General features: G+C 44.2%; 3 protein-coding genes across 3 annotated transcripts in view; all 3 read right to left on the bottom strand.

Annotated features, from left to right (window-relative positions):
- The window catches only part of LOC138351041 (agrin-like), a 279,560-nt gene that overhangs the window by 88,879 nt on the left and 174,180 nt on the right, over nt 1-16,501 (bottom strand). The window lies entirely within an intron of this gene.
- Nucleotides 1,600-11,593, bottom strand: LOC123764665 (histidine-rich glycoprotein-like). Its single transcript, XM_069302699.1, has 2 exons — nt 11,555-11,593; nt 1,600-2,217 (listed from the first exon to the last, which is right to left on the bottom strand). The coding sequence occupies exons 1-2, from the start codon at nt 11,591-11,593 to the stop codon at nt 1,600-1,602; spliced, it is 657 nt and encodes a 218-aa protein (XP_069158800.1).
- On the bottom strand, nt 11,775-12,431 carry LOC123764664 (adhesive plaque matrix protein-like). The gene has a single exon (XM_045752638.2). The coding sequence runs from the start codon at nt 12,429-12,431 to the stop codon at nt 11,775-11,777; it is 657 nt and encodes a 218-aa protein (XP_045608594.2).

Genomic DNA, 16,501 nt, shown 5'->3' with positions numbered 1-16,501 from the left:
CACGTCTCCGGCCCTCTGAGGGCTGGGGTGGTGGTGGAGACACGTCTCCGGCCCTCTGAGGGCTGGGGTGGTGGTGGAGACACGTCTCCGGCCCTCTGAGGGCTGGGGTGGTGGTGGAGACACGTCTCCGGCCCTCTGAGGGCTGGGGTGGTGGTGGAGACACGTCTCCGGCCCTCTGAGGGCTGGGGTGGTGGTGGAGACACGTCTCCGGCCCTCTGAGGGCTGGGGTGGTGGTAGAGACACGTCTCCGGCCCTCAGAGGGCTGGGACAGAGGACACCTGTCCCGCAAGAGGTACAGGACGAGATAAAGGGGCAATGTGTGTGGAAATAAAAGAAAATGACAAATGGAACTTAAGGAACGAAGGATGACTAATGAAAGATTGATAACAGACATCAGGTACGCCAAGTAAAATTGTATTTGACGACCGATAGATGAAAAATTGGGACCAAGAGCTGACGCTCGTCTCTACAGACATAATTCCGTAAATACAATTACGTAGAAAATACACACATCCAGAGACCTATGCACCGCCATCACATGGAATATATCTCTTTCGAGGTGCACAAGCACCTAACATTGTAGGCACTTGAAGTAATCATCCACAGAGTGCGGTATACCACGTACATCAGACCAACTCCTGGGCATGCAGCCCAGGAGTTTCGAGGACCGAGTAGCACACCAGAGCCGAGAGTCCCAAACCTATCCATCTTTTCCTCACATTATTCCCTGTTATCTTACCGTTGCATCTCTCCAACTTTCCCCATTTAACTCAAATTTTCTCACCTTCATTTTCATCTTCTCTAGACCTTCAAGTTTTATTTTCATCTTTATTTTCCATCTTTTCCGTTTAACCCTTTCAACTACCTTTTCCATTTTCCATTTCTATCTTCTTCTTTCATAGCAATTAACGCCACAATCAACACTCTAAACAACTGCATATATATCCATGGATATATGTATTCAGGTTATATACATATCCTATCCCAAGGCATATGTATATCTCCCAGGGCTATATATGTATATAAACTTGAGCTTTCTCAAGGAATTGAGTTCCAGACTCGTGACGCCAGCAGAGACCCACGAGCTGCCAATATTCTGTTCCAGCGCCTCAGTGTGGCGATCCAGAGGGGGAAATGCCTCCTGTGTCCTCGGTTCCTGTCCGGAAGCAGAGGAGCTCCAAGAGATCCACAACTTTTAATCTTCCATTGTATTCACTAACGTATAGCACAAAGAGAACGGAGAGGTGGTAGGACAAAGGAAAATGGAGACTGCAATAGAAGGCACCTAAAAATCCCCTCTAATGCATTGTGTGTGTGCTTTTCTCCGAGGCTATGGGGGCCCCTTCTTACAAAATACAACAAAAGTGTATATAGAAGGTATTATACTAGCAATATAACGCAAACTCTATATATTCAACAAGGCTATTAGAGTCTGGTAATGGAATCTGATGAAATCAAATGCACTAATGACTTCAAGTACTTCCTCAGTCATCATAGTTTCATGGGTAAACTCAATCATATTTGCAATCACATTAACTTGCACTGCAATTCGTTCATTAACTGCAATGATCATTATTACTAAAGCAATATTGTAGTTAGTCACGATCTGTTAGTGATGTTCCCTACAGTCACGTTCTTTGTGTGATGTTCCTCAGTCACGTTCTTTGTGTGATGTTCCTCAGTCACGTTCTTTGTGTGATGTTCCTCAGTCACGTTCTTTGTGTGATGTTCCTCAGTCACGTTCTTTGTGTGATGTTCCTCAGTCACGTTCTTTGTGTGATGTTCCTCAGTCACGTTCTTTGTGTGATGTTCCTCAGTCACGTTCTTTGTGTGATGTTCCTCAGTCACGTTCTTTGTGTGATGTTCCTCAGTCACGTTCTTTGTGTGATGTTCCTCAGTCACGTTCTTTGTGTGATGTTCCTCAGTCACGTTCTTTGTGTGATGTTCCTCAGTCACGTTCTTTGTGTGATGTTCCTCAGTCACGTTCTTTGTGTGATGTTCCTCAGTCACGTTCTTTGTGTGATGTTCCTCAGTCACATTCTTTGTGTGATGTTCCTCAGTCACGTTCTTTGTGTGATGTTCCTCAGTCACGTTCTTTGTGTGATGTTCCTCAGTCACGTTCTTTGTGTGATGTTCCTCAGTCACGTTCTTTGTGTGATGTTCCTCAGTCACGTTCTTTGTGTGATGTTCCTCAGTCACGTTCTTTGTGTGATGTTCCTACAATCTTTAACAGTAAGCTTTTAAAATAGGCCAAAATCTGATACGTGTCGTTCATTGGGGAGAAGTGATGGGTTCAAAGTGATGACCAGGTGATGATCAGGTGATGATCAGGTGATGACCAGGTGACGATTAGGTGATGATCAGGTGATGATCAGGTGATGATAACATTGTTAATTACCAGAGAGGATACTGCAGTTTATTTATCAGTTGGTAATAAGGATATGTAATGTTATTCTTCAGCTTTATCTTGCTCCTATCGACACCATTTAGAGCACGTAGGCGGAAAATGTATTGAAAATGATAAAGTTAATCATAAGAGAGACGAGGAGCAAAGGATGACGGAACTGAAGAACATAAATGTACCAAAGGGTGTACCAAAGGGTGTACCAAAGGGTGTACCAAAGGTGAACAGATATAAGATTTCTTATATATATCAGTTCAAGATAGAACACGCAAGAATGTGCTCACTTATAATCTCTCTCTCTCTCTCTCTCTCTAAATATTGCTGCTACATGTGTGTGTGTGTGTGTGTTCTCCCAGCGACCCATATATATGTGTGTGTGTGTGTGTGTGTGTGTGTGTGTGTGTGTGTGTGTGTGTGTGTGTGTGTGTGTGTGTGTGTGTGTGTGTGTGTGTGTGTGTGTGTGAGCAGTTGTCCTGCGCCTCTCCACACCTTCCAACACGTTATATAAACGGAACATGAATCTTATTGCTATTTTTCATTTTTGTTATTTTTCGATTTTCCACTTCAGGTCTGAAAATTAATTTCCAAACTTTATATATTTTAGCCTCACGCGTCGTTATCTCCAAATTATGTTTTTACAAATAAAATAAAAATTACTTAAAACGCGCGTAATAAATATCGCTTAAAACCGTTGAAAAAAATTAAGGAAGACAATTTTTTTTTGTATACAGCGTAATTAATTACGGCTTTTATTTACATATTAAAATTGGATTGTGTGGTGTTTAAAATCAGGCGAAATTAATTTTATTTTTGCTTTATTTCTCGTTCCGGAAGACTTTTTTTTTTGTATAATTAGTTGCAAACTTACTTACCAGTTTTCATAATTATTTGAATTGCAGAATTTATTGCAATTATAGACAATTTATAAGACATTATTTATCGAGCACAATGTTTTTGTTTTAATGAATGTTGCAGGTAATTTATTTTTAATTGATCAATATGTATATACCAGAGGGTATAGGTATTGTTAGGTATATATTTGTGTATGTCACTGGATACATATTACCAGATGTATATCATATTATTGATCTCACTGAGTATAATCTGTGGGTTGAGTGTATTTCATTGTATTTGTAGCACTGAGAGTGAAACAATAGAGTTATTGTATTCGTATAATGAATGAATAACTCCTTGAATGAATGGGGGAATAATAGTGAATGTAAAGTCATTTGTGCACTATAATTAGTGAATAATGGTGGTTGTCTGCAATCGTGTGTATGATAGATTGTATGTATACAGGCACCCATTTATACATGTATGTATGTATATGAGAGATTGTATTCAATCATGTCTATGTTAGATTAAATGTGAATAAATTGATTAGTGATTAGATTTAAATCCTGGAGCTGTGATCACAACTCACTGAACTGTTCAATATATCCGTCTGTTGCTACTTGTTCTCACCTTGTTGTGCTCACGTAGTTGTGCTTGCGGGGGGTTGAGCTCTGGCTCTTTGGTCCCGCCTCTCAACTGTCAATCAACTGATGTGTGTGTGTGTGTCATTCAACTAACGAGTGTACGTGTGTGTGTGTGTAATCACCTAGTTGTAATCACCTAGTTGTTCTTGCGGGGGTTGAGCTCTGCTCTTTCGGCCCGCCTCTCAACTGTTAATCAATCAACTGTTTACTAACTACTAACTAATTTAAATTTTTCCCACACAAACCACTCCCCCCAGGAAGCAGCTCCGTAACAGCTGTCTAACTCCCAGGTACCTATTTACTGCTAGGTAACAGCGGCATCAGGGTGAAAGAAACTTTGCCTATTTGTTTCTGCCTGGTCCGGGAATCGAACCCAGGCCACAGGATTACGAGTCCTGCGCGCTGTCCAGTCAGCTACCATTGACCCCATATGTGTGTGTGTGTGTGTGTGTGTGTGTGTGTGTGTGTGTGTGTGTGTGTGTGTGTGTGTGTGTGTGTGTGTGTGTGTGTACTCACCTAGTTGTGTCTGCAGGATCGAGCATTGACTCTTGGATCCCGCCTTTCGAGCATCGGTTATTTACAGCAATGACTCATGTCCCATTTCCCTATCATACCTGGTTTTAAAATTATGAATAGTATTTGCTTCCACAACCTGTTCCTGAAGTGCATTCCATTTCCCCACTACTCTCACGCTAAAAGAAAGCTTCCTAACATCTCTGTGACTCATCTGAGTTTCAAGCTTCCATCCATGTCCTCTCGTTCTGTTACTATTCCGTGTGAACATTTCGTCTATGTCCACTCTGTCAATCCCTCTGAGTATCTTATACGTTCCTATCATGTCCCCCCTCTCCCTTCTTCTTTCTAGTGTCGTAAGGCACAGTTCCCTCAGGCGCTCCTCATACCCCATCCCTCGTAGCTGTGTGTGTGTGTGTGTGTGTGTGTGTGTGTGTGTGTGTGTGTGTGTGTGTGTGTGTGTGTGTGTGTGTGTGTGTGTGTGTTTTGTGTGTGTGTGTGTGTGTGACCATCCATCACACCTAAGCGACCATACGAGTCATAAATACTCACACTCCGCCCAAGTAAAACAGAAACAAGCAACACTTAGTGGGCCAGCCAGAGGCTTAGGGCCCGCGCAGGAATATCCCTGCAAAAAAAAAAAAAATCAAAATCATTACTAAACTCTCAGGTGTTCAGGCACTATCGTCACCACCTGCCACAATCACTGAATACCAATCCCTCAGATCACATCCAGATTGGAGATTGTCACTACCCCCCATAATCCCCCCACCACAAGTCCCCATAAAATATATGGCTCTGATCACGCCCCTGTTAATCCTCTTTAGCTTACGCGCGGTCGAGGCCCAGGAACTGAAGCACGATCATTGACGAGCATTAATCCTTCTTCAGCGTCCACGCCGATAGCATTTAATGTCGAAATTCATCGTTCATTCGTTCATGATAGTTAATACCGAACTACCATCACCACTCACAGCCAGTTACCATCACTCACACTCAGCTGATCACCATTTGACGATAGTGTAGCAGGAGAAAGATGGGAACGGGAGATGGGGAAATGGGAAGGGAGGGAAGGGGGTGAGAAATGAAGGGAATGAATGTCAGTAATGTATCACTTCTCATACTCCCCGACAGACTACATTTTCCTGCCTTTATGTGAGCGCTTTCGCTATCAGAGCTCTCTTTCTTTATATATCTCCGTCTCCTATGTCTCATTGCCTGTAAAGGTCTCTCTGTCTCTCTCTCTCTCTCTCTCTCTCTCTCTCTCTCTCTCTCTCTCTCTCTCTCTCTCTCTCTCTGTTACTGGTGGTTCTCAATATAAATGTAATCTTCAAGCTGTGAACCCACACAATTCATCATGGTGCTTCACAGACAATTTAATGCTCGTCATTCATTTATTGCTGTCCTGTCCATGTCTTGGTATTCATTTGGTCCAGTTTGATGAATACCAACATGTGGTATTCGTTTTGTCCAGCGTTGATACCCAAAGTATTTCTTGCTGTTTAGAAGTATGACATCCAATAATGCAGATGGCAGTGTGACCCATTTGTAAATTATTAGAGCGGAAAGATGAGAGAGAGAAAAATGATCTATTGTTATATGAGCTGTGGTGATAAGAATTCTATGAGGTGTCTGACAGAGCAGGGAACACGAGATGAAGCTTTCCCTCTTAATCTCACTCGCACGCACGCACACACGCACACACACACACACACACACACACACACACACACACACACACACACACACACACACACACACACACACACACACACACACACATACGCGCGCACACACACACACACACACACACACACACACACACACACACACACACACATCCTGGAGTATGCGGCCCCAGCATGGAGCCCGTACCTTGTCAAGCACAAGACGAAGCTGGAAAAAGTCCAAAGGTATGCTACTAGACTAGTCCCAGAACTAAGAGGCATGAGTTATGAGGAAAGGCTGCGGGAAATGCACCTCACGACACTGGAAGACAGAAGAGTAAGGGGGGACATGATCACAACCTACAAAATCCTCAGGGGAATCGACCGGGTAAACAAGGACGAACTTTTCAACACTGGTGGGACGCGAACAAGGGGACACAGGTGGAAGCTGAGTACCCAAATGAGCCACAGAGACGTTAGAAAGAACTTTTTCAGTGTCAGAGTAGTTAGCAAATGGAATGCATTAGGAAGTGATGTGGTGGAGGCTGACTCCATTCACAGTTTCAAATGTAGATATGATAGAGCCCAATAGGCTCAGGAATCTGTACACCAGTTGATTGACGGTTGAGAGGCGGGACCAAAGAGCCAGAGCTCAACCCCCGCAAGCACAATTAGGTGAGTACACACACACACACACACACACACACACACACACACACACACACACTTATTAAATCGAACATTTTTTTTCCGCAGTTTTTTACCCAGTTCAAAAATATATAAAATACGCTATTCGCACCTTTCATTTTTATACTATTGTTTTTTTTTCTATTTTAAAACTAATAAGCTGAAATAATCTGCAATTATCCGAGTTTTATCTTCCTGGGATATATTTCATTAAAATATTAAAAAAATAGATCATTGAACTCTTTTTTTTTCATGGAGCATTAAAACATAGGACCTATAATCACGTGAAAAATATTCGCCATGATGTTTTGACTTACATCCAGTGTGTGTCTTTTTCAAATGAATTCTGTTCTTCTGTTATTCCGTTGTTCTGTCAAAGAACACATGAAATATTTGTCTGTTTATTTCATGCACTGTTTATCGAGTACTTGAAGTCAGGTCTTCACTCAGTAAAATCAGCAGCTTCACTCAGTGTTCTCTCAGATGCATCCACAGCATCCACTCCCCCGTATAAGTACATCCACTCCTTCGTGCGAGTACATCCACTCCCCAAATGCAACTGCCTTCTATGTATTCCTCTACGACACCAGCAAGCGTAAATTTGCCCCTTGTAAATTAACATCTTAATCCTATACAGCTTCAGCGTAAATCACGAAGCTGTATTGGTAGCATCAACCAAACCCCTTTTACGCCTTTCACCTCAATTCTGGGAGAGGAAGAAACAGCGTAAATAATGAAGGGGGGAAAAGGGGGTTCTGTGAGAGCTAGAAAAAGGGTAAATGTACAGGGAAAGGAGAACATGGAAGGGAAACATGGAAGAGGGAACAGCAGACAGGGAGAAAATCACCACTACAGAAAGTCAATCACTAACGTTTCGTTAATTCCAAAGTTAGAGATGAAATGTTGTCCCTTTGCAATGGATGGTTAGATAGATGGATAGAAGGATAGACAGATGGATTGAGTGAAGGGCAGATAGATGGATTAATAGATGGTGAGATAAATGGATAGTTGGAGAGAGAGAGAGAGAGAGAGAGAGAGAGAGAGAGAGAGAGAGAGAGAGAGAGAGAGAGAGAGAGAGAGAGAGAGAGAGAGAGAGAGAGAGAGAGAGAGAGATGGGAATGAGGAAGCTTCTCCAGCACTGATATACAACACAACAAACCAAAAAAAATCGCAAAAAATACAGCTTTAGATCAATAAAACTGCTTCACCTGTGTATGGCAGAGCTGAAGACAATACACACACACACATGACCCTCATCTGTTGTCGAGAGTCCAGGTGTTTATAGATCTTAAACTCTTGTATATAAACTCTTGAGCTTCGACTCCACCGTATGCGCGATCCAACACCTTTGATGCGGTCCTCCTACGTCACTCTACGCCACCTATAAGTTCTCCCTCTGCAAGACTGTTCTGAACCTATAGTGTTGTTCTGCGCCTACAGTATGGGCTCCACGTCCTACAGTATAGGCTCCATCGCCTACAGTATGGGCTCCATCGCTTACAGTATGGGCCCCACCGCCTTCAGTATGGGCTCCATCGGCTACGACACAGGCCAGCACTTCAGTACGTTCACAGCTCTGCTATACGGTCCAACCTCTATCGTATAGGTCCACCCCTACAAAATAGTCTTGCTACTGTAGCCCCTGTGAGCTGGGGGCCACGGGGGAGAGTCTGCCTGCTACTGTAGCCCCTGTGAGCTGGGGCCCACGGGGGAGAGTCTGCCTGCTACTGTAGCCCCTGTGAGCTGGGGGCTACGGGGGAGAGTCTGCCTGCTCCTGAACCCGTGCGAGCTGGGGGCCACGGGGGAGAGGCTATTAATATCCTTCTACTGTGCAATATCGTAATGGCAGATGGGACATGCTCCATGGATTTAGGCAAATGGGAAGCTGCTTCGCGGGTCTTTGGTGGACCGATATGAATCATTTCCAAAACCATTTTCGGATCGTGTGATGTTTGGGCGGATTGGTGACAGAGTGGCAAGCCTTCGTCCTCCACTGATGGTGGAGGACGATGGTTTTGGCTTCATCCTCTCGCGCTGTCGGCTGCTTCCTGTGATGACAGGACAGAAGAGCCAAAACCAGCCATCTTACACCAACGGGACCGAACTGCGCCTATCACGAATTGTGTCTAACTGAACCGTCACGCCAAGAAAATAAGGCACTCGGACACTGAGCCTCATTGGACCGTGAAATCTTTTTCTGATAACAATTAGTAAAATTGCAATGGTCCATTCAGCCATGTTAGTGTCCATTAATATGGACAAGGAGGTGAACAGCACTTGTGAATATCCAGATGAATAACACGTGAATACAGAAGTAAATAACACGTGAATACACTGGTGAATAACGTGAATATACAAGTGAATAACACGTGAATACACAGTTGAATAACCCGTGAATACACAGGTGAATAACCCGTGAATACACAGGTGAATAACACGTGAATACACAGGTGAATAACACGTGAATACACCAGTGTTATTCACATTATCAACTGCGAATTTCCATAGATTGTCAATATTTGCTAGAGCTTTCCACGACAGCTTCTACAAGCTCGTCTGCACAATATATTTTTTTTGGTTGTCCAAGATACGTTTATAAAATTTCCTCCATTAACAGTTAAGCTGAGCAAGATCAGCGTTTTCGCAGCTCCCATAGTTCACACCCATACAGGCTTAGACATTGACAGTTGAGTAACAGACCACACACTAGAAGGTGAAGGGACGACGACATTTCGGTCCGTCCTGGACCATTCTCAATCGACTTCAGAATGTCGTCGTCCCTTCACCTTCTAGTGTGTGGTCTGGTCAACATACTTTAGCCACGTTATTGTGACTCATCGCCTGCAGTTGAGTAACATGATGTTCAACCACGTATTCACATGACCAGTTTCCCAAATAATATTTGTTTGGACCTTCACGTCTCTAATAGCATGAAAAAAAATTAGAAAATTACCAGGTGTGCTCTTTTAAGATAGATTAGTTTCAAACAAAAAAAAAAAAAAATCCACTTACAGGACCCTCAAGCAAGAGCCGTCGTCATATATTTCCTCCCTGAGAGGACCTCCTCAAGCAGTTGGAGAGGGTGCTGCTGCTGCTTGGCTCTCGAGTCTTCGAGTTTATGCATAACTTTCTGATACAGTGCGCCAACCAGTATTCGATATTGGCTTCGTCGGGGGAAAATAAGATTGCTAAATATATATACCGGGTGAATACCGTTATTGGAGAATTTTTAAGGAACGGTTATTCTTCTCACGGAGCTGCAACTACTGGGAGAGTGTGTCTGCGCGGACTCACTTAAATGCGCTTACAGAATCGAGCGCTACTTCCTGAGCCCCGCCTTATCCTGCTGCGCTGTTGAACATCCCTGTGACTCATCTGTGCTTCAAATTGATATTTATTTCCCTTAATTTTATCGTGTCTTGTAGTGAAACGTTCTCTCTATCGACTTCCCAGAGAAGGTTTTATGGCAGTATTCTGTATCCTCGATTCAGTGTCTCTTCCAGAGTTGGTCCTCGAAGGTCTTGTTCGAGCCGCGGTGAATATCTGTGAGGGTCAGAGGGCACCTGTATGTGGGTCAGAGGGCACCTGTATGTGGGTCAGAGGGCACCTGTATGTGGGGGGTCAGAGGGCACCTGTATGTGGGTCAGAGGGCACCTGTATGTGGGTCAGAGGGCACCTGTATGTGGGGGGTCAGAGGGCACCTGTATGTGGGTCAGAGGGCACCTGTATGTGGGTCAGAGGGCACCTGTATGTGGGTCAGAGGGCACCTGTATGTGGGGGGTCAGAGGGCACCTGTATGTGGGTCAGAGGGCACCTGTATGTGGGTCAGAGGGCACCTGTATGTGGGGGGTCAGAGGGCACCTGTATGTGGGTCAGAGGGCACCTGTATGTGGGTCAGAGGGCACCTGTATGTGGGTCAGAGGGCACCTGTATGTGGGTCAGAGGGCACCTGTATGTGGGTCAGAGGGCACCTGTATGTGGGTCAGAGGGCACCTGTATGTGGGTCAGAGGGCACCTGTATGTGGGTCAGAGGGCACCTGTATGTGGGTCAGAGGGCACCTGTATGTGGGGGGTCAGAGGGCACCTGTATGTGGGTCAGAGGGCACCTGTATGAGGGTCAGAGGGCACCTGTGCCTCCTCTGAGTCTACGAGGGAGTGAGATCAAGCTCTAGGACTCCAGCCTGTAGCTACTGTTCTGGTCCCTCTATGCCAAAAAGGCTTTCAAGCTTCAAGTGTCAAGCTTCATCAATCGAGGTAACTTTCACAAGCTCTGATTCGAGCGTCGAGTATGTGTATGGCCTCTTTTTATGCCTTTCCTCGTCTAAATAAAAAGTTTCTGTATCCATTTCATCTATTTCTCTCGATATCTTATACGTTGTGATCATATCACCTCGGTAAATTCTCTTAACCTATCCTCATAGCTCAACCTCTCGTATAACTCATACTAGCCTTATAGAAAATATCTGGACGTCCAACATTGTGTTCCTGTGGTTGATATGTGGGGGGCTCCACATATCAACCCCCATATTAATTATCCCCCAGCTAATATCCCCCATATTAGCTGGGGGCTAATATGCAGCTCCTACGAAAGGAGCTGCATATTCTAAGACTGGTCTGACCTATATCTTTCCAGATAGGCTTATGATCCAAATCTATATCTATATATCCGGATCAGTTCCTAGCTCATCTTGATCAATTCCGTTCACCTGTTTATTCATTCTGCATATTGTGTTTACTTAATTAACGTGTACTTGTGGAGTTGATGCTGGGATTGTGCACACAGTCAGGATCTTCTCCTCCCATACCTCCTGCAGCTGCATCTTATCTCCACCCAAAACCTTCATTTCCTTGCACTTATTGTGATTGAACTCTAGTAGCCATGAATGTGACCATGCCTGTAGCCTCTTTAGTGCCTTTCACTATCTTTCAATGTTTATAAGTCATAATTTACATCATTTTGCTTAGTTTTCAAATATTCTTATATATGATGTTTGGTGTGTGAATGCTTGTCCCCAGAACGTTTTCTTAATTGGCTCGGGACCTGTCAGCCATACTTGGCATGGCACGGAACCTGTCAGCCATACTTGACATGGCACGGGACCTGTCAGTCATACTTGGCATGACACGGGACCTGTCAGTCATACTAGGCATGGCACGGGACCTGTCAGTCATACTTGACATGGCACGGGACCTGTCAGTCATACTTGACATGGCACGGGACCTGTCAGTCATACTAGGCATGGCACGGGACCTGTCAGTCATACTTGGCATGGCACGGGACCTGTCAGTCATACTAGGCATGGCACGGGACCTGTCAGTCATACTAGGCATGGCACGGGACCTGTCAGTCATACTTGACATGGCACTGGACCTGTCAGTCATACTTGACATGGCACGGGACCTGTCAGCCATACTTGGCATGGCACGGGACCTGTCAGCCATACTTGGCATGGCACGGGACCTGTCAGTCATACTTGGCATGGCACGGGACCTGTCAGCCATACTTGACATGACACGGGACCTATCAATCATACTTGGCATGGCACGGAACCTGTCAGCCATACTTGGCATGGCTCGGAACCTGTCAGTCATACTTGGCATGGCTCGGAACCTGTCAGTCATACTTGACATGACACGGGACCTGTCAGTCATACTTGGCATGACACGGAACCTGTCAATCATACTTTACCAGACCAATATATAGTTGCTATATTATTTACTTCCTTTTTTCTTGTTTGTTGAGCTGCTACTTATTAGCAAAGTCAAAACAGCACTCTTGAAAGAAGCGCTTTACCGCTAAACACTGAGAGTAAAGTTCCTCCTCTAGTCCAGGAATCTTTCTCCTCCATTCTCGGGTGAGTCGAAGTTGTTCGCTTGGGTAAAGGTAATTAGGCAGGCTTTAAACTTTTAAATTAAATTTAGAGGCTGTTGGCGACCGCTCATCTAGGACCAAACAATAGTGATTCGCTCCTTGTCTCGTTGTCTGGGGACTTGTGTTAGGGAAACTACTTCAGAGTAGACAGGGCCTAGATCCCCCTTTAGACGATAGGAGGCGAGAGTAGATAGAAAGCGAGAGTAGATAGGAGGCGAGAGTAGATAGGAAACGAGAGTAGATAGGAGGCGAGAGTAGATATGAGACGAGAGTAGATAGGAGACGAGAGTAGATAGGACACGAGAGTAGATAGGAGACGAGAGTAGATAGGAGACGAGAGTAGATAGGAGACGAGAGTAGATAGGAAACGAGAGTAGAAAGGAGACAAGAGTAGACAGGAGACGAGAGTAGATAGGAGACAAGAGTAGACAGGAGACGAGAGTAGATAGGAGACAAGAGTAGATAGGAAACAAGAGTAGATAGGAGACGAGAGTAGATAAGGACCGATATCCCACAAACTAGGCTGTCGAGATTGGACCACATCATAATGGTCACGTGATCCCACATAATGGTTACATGAAAATACAGCAAAATAATACAACTTTTTTTATTAAAAAAAATCAAGTGCTGCCCAAACGTTTTGTGTTTTTGACAACAAATGGGAGATGTGGGACTCCCCCGTGGGATATAATGACAGTGCCCCCCCCCCCGAGGGATCAGTCACTGCACAACTTAAGCTGTCAAAAGCCACTTGACACAAGCCGTGGTAAGCCATACAGCTCGTTGTCAAGCGGAAGGGTCGCACTTTACCCAGCCAACGCGCCCATGTCCGTTAACACGGCCGTTAACAACGCTTTAAAACGTTGTTACAACCGATTAATAAAATAATTTGGGGGTGGTAACGCTGTGTATTTGTTGGGTTAATGCTAAAATACTGTGTCTCACTATGACAAGGGGGAGGGGGGGGAGGGAGGGAGAGAGAGAGAGAGAGAGAGAGAGAGAGAGAGAGAGAGAGAGAGAGAGAGAGAGAGAGAGAGAGAGAGAGAGAGAGAGAGAGAGAGAGAGAGAGAGAGAGAGGCAGACAGAGACAGAGACAGAGAGACAGAGACAGAGAGAGAGACAGAGACAGAGAGAGAGAGAGAGAGACAGAGGCAGAGACAGTGAGAGACAGAGAGAGAGAGAGAGACAGAGACAGAGACAGAGACAGAGACAGAGAGAGACAGACAGAGAGAGACAGAGACAGACACAAGAAGGCCATCCCAGTCTACACCTTAGTTGCTAATGTTAAACATTTGCCCAGGTTTTGGTCGACAGCTCAAAACTTCTGAATAAGTGATGTCTCTTGAGGACTTTGGTGTTTATTGAAGCCAGGCTCATAAGGTCAGAGGTCACGCGGCCGTTAATGTAGAGAGTTTTATTAACAAGGTCTGACTCGTAGCTAGGCGTCCCATGACCCTGAACTGCCCATCGGTGATTGTTAACCGCGCCTTTACCAGTGCCAGCAGGCACCTATCCTCGTTAGTGCCAACGGGAAAAGCTCTCAACGGTGATAGAAGGAACCTATCGTTACCAGTGACAGAATTGAGGGATAGGGATAGGGGATAGGTTCCCGTTAGCTAACGGGGTTAGCTAACGGGAACTGGTTTACACCGAGTTATGAACTAACAATGCACTCTAAGGGGGAGATTTTGTCTCATAAGTTGGCCTGAGTGCCGGTCAGATTTACTCGTCAACCCTCTCGACCCTGAGTGACTCCCATCGTACTCAGATCCTGAATATTTCAGAGTGAATGTTGCATTGCAATACTGCAAGAGAAATGAGCAGTGTGGTGATGTTTGGAGATGTAGGTAACACTGAACACAAGAGGTGTCAAGAGTGCTCCAACACTGAACACAAGAGGTGTCAAGAGTGCTTCAACACTGAACACAAGAGGTGTCAAGAGTGCTCCAACACTGAACACAAGAGGTGTCAAGAGTGTTCCAACACTGAACACAAGAGGTGTCAAGAGTGCTACAACACTGAACACAAGAGGTGTCAAGAGTGCTCCAACACTGAACACAAGAGGTGTCAAGAGTGCTCCAACACTGAACACAAGAGGTGTCAAGAGTGCTCCAACACTGAACACAAGAGGTGTCAAGAGTGTTCCAACACTGAACACAAGAGGTGTCAAGAGTGTTCCAACACTGAACACAAGAGGTGTCAAGAGTGCTCCAACACTGAACACAAGAGGTGTCAAGAGTGCTCCATCACTGAACACAAGAGATATCAATGTGTTATGAAACTGAACAGAAGATTCTCATTTTTTATACAAAAACATCATTAAGTTAATCTTTCAGTAAGACCCCACTTAGATACCACAATTCACTATTGGTCACCATAACTTACAATGAACACGAGCCCACTTAAACACTTACATTTCACGAGGAAGTGTAAGTATTAGGAGCCAGAAGCTTCCGTCGTGAAGACATAAGGAAAGACTTAAATATTTTCTATAGAAAGACGAGTGGGGGGAAGCTGACATGATTAAGTTACGTCTTGATGAAAGGTTTATAACGAAAGTTATAGAAATATGTGTTTTATAATACATCCATACAAGGTAAAACTCGGAACAATAGATATATATAAATTGAGTCAATTCAAATTCTATCCAATTCTGTGCCACATGTTGGTTTGGAAACAAGGTAGTTGAATTTATTGAACAAATTACCGGATAACATGATAGACACGGGATAGTGAGTTTATGAGTGAGTTTATGAGTGAGTTATGAGTGAGTTTATGAGTGAGTTTATGAGTGAGTTTATGAGTGACTTTATGAGTAAGTTTAAGTAGAAATAAATAACAGGTATCTCTTATGGGTGATATGAGACCTGCAGTTGCCCGTCTGTCAACTCTCTCATACAGATTATGAGTTCTGTCACCTCATTCTCAGCTTTCTGAAATCTCTCCTCCCCCTGTGAGACAAATGTCACTCCTGGTGACATGACGTGACATGACAAACGCGCCTACAAAATCGACGAGGGCCCCTCAGCCTGTAATTCAGCGACCAATCACCGCGGGGGTAAATTGCCTGTTCGATGAACTACTCACTAACGATCACCAACCATCCTTTGAAGAACGTTGAGCGAGAACGAGCGATTAATCTCTGGAGATGTTGAGAGTTTTGAGTGTGAGAATAGCAAGTATTCCCTAATATAATATATAGCATGAGACAAGCTATATATATATATATATATATATATATATATATATATATATATATATATATATATATATATATATATATATATATATATATATATATATATATATATATATATGAAGGATATATGAGACAAGGTTTCACACTTTTTAACCACCAGTGATATAAGCAGAGAACTCATACATTATACATCACACTGTATATCTACCAGGCTATACTACCACTACACATACAGTATAACCCTCAGTGTACAGTATAACCGGTAGTGAGGCCAAAGCTGCATTAACTGGTACAGAAAGCTGCGGGAGAGTAGAGGGAAAGTTTAACGTGTTGGTGTATGCAAATGAGTGTGTGCAGCACTTATGATGCGCAGAACTTGATGAATTAATTGAGAGTTACTTGAGCAGGCGGGAAAGTTCAAATTAAATGAAGGCACAAACACTGCTTGCTTGAGTCTGTGTGTGAGAGAGCTGTGAGGTGGTCCTCATGGCCTGTGGAGACATACTTGTGCTTACGATGCTCTAAATATATGTCTAAATGTGTGTGAGAGAGGAAGAGAGAGGGAGAGAGAGAGAGAGAGAGAGAGAGAGAGAGAGAGAGAGAGAGAGAGAGAGAGAGAGAGAGAGAGAGAGAGAGAGAGAGAGAGACAGAGAGAGAGAGAGAGAGAGAGAGAGAGAGAGA

Source organism: Procambarus clarkii, chromosome 48 (assembly GCF_040958095.1).
Source record: "Procambarus clarkii isolate CNS0578487 chromosome 48, FALCON_Pclarkii_2.0, whole genome shotgun sequence".
NCBI classification, from domain to species: Eukaryota; Metazoa; Arthropoda; class Malacostraca; order Decapoda; family Cambaridae; genus Procambarus; species Procambarus clarkii.
The sequence above is the reverse complement of the archived record's forward strand: the minus strand, read 5'-3'. Positions and strand labels throughout refer to the sequence as shown.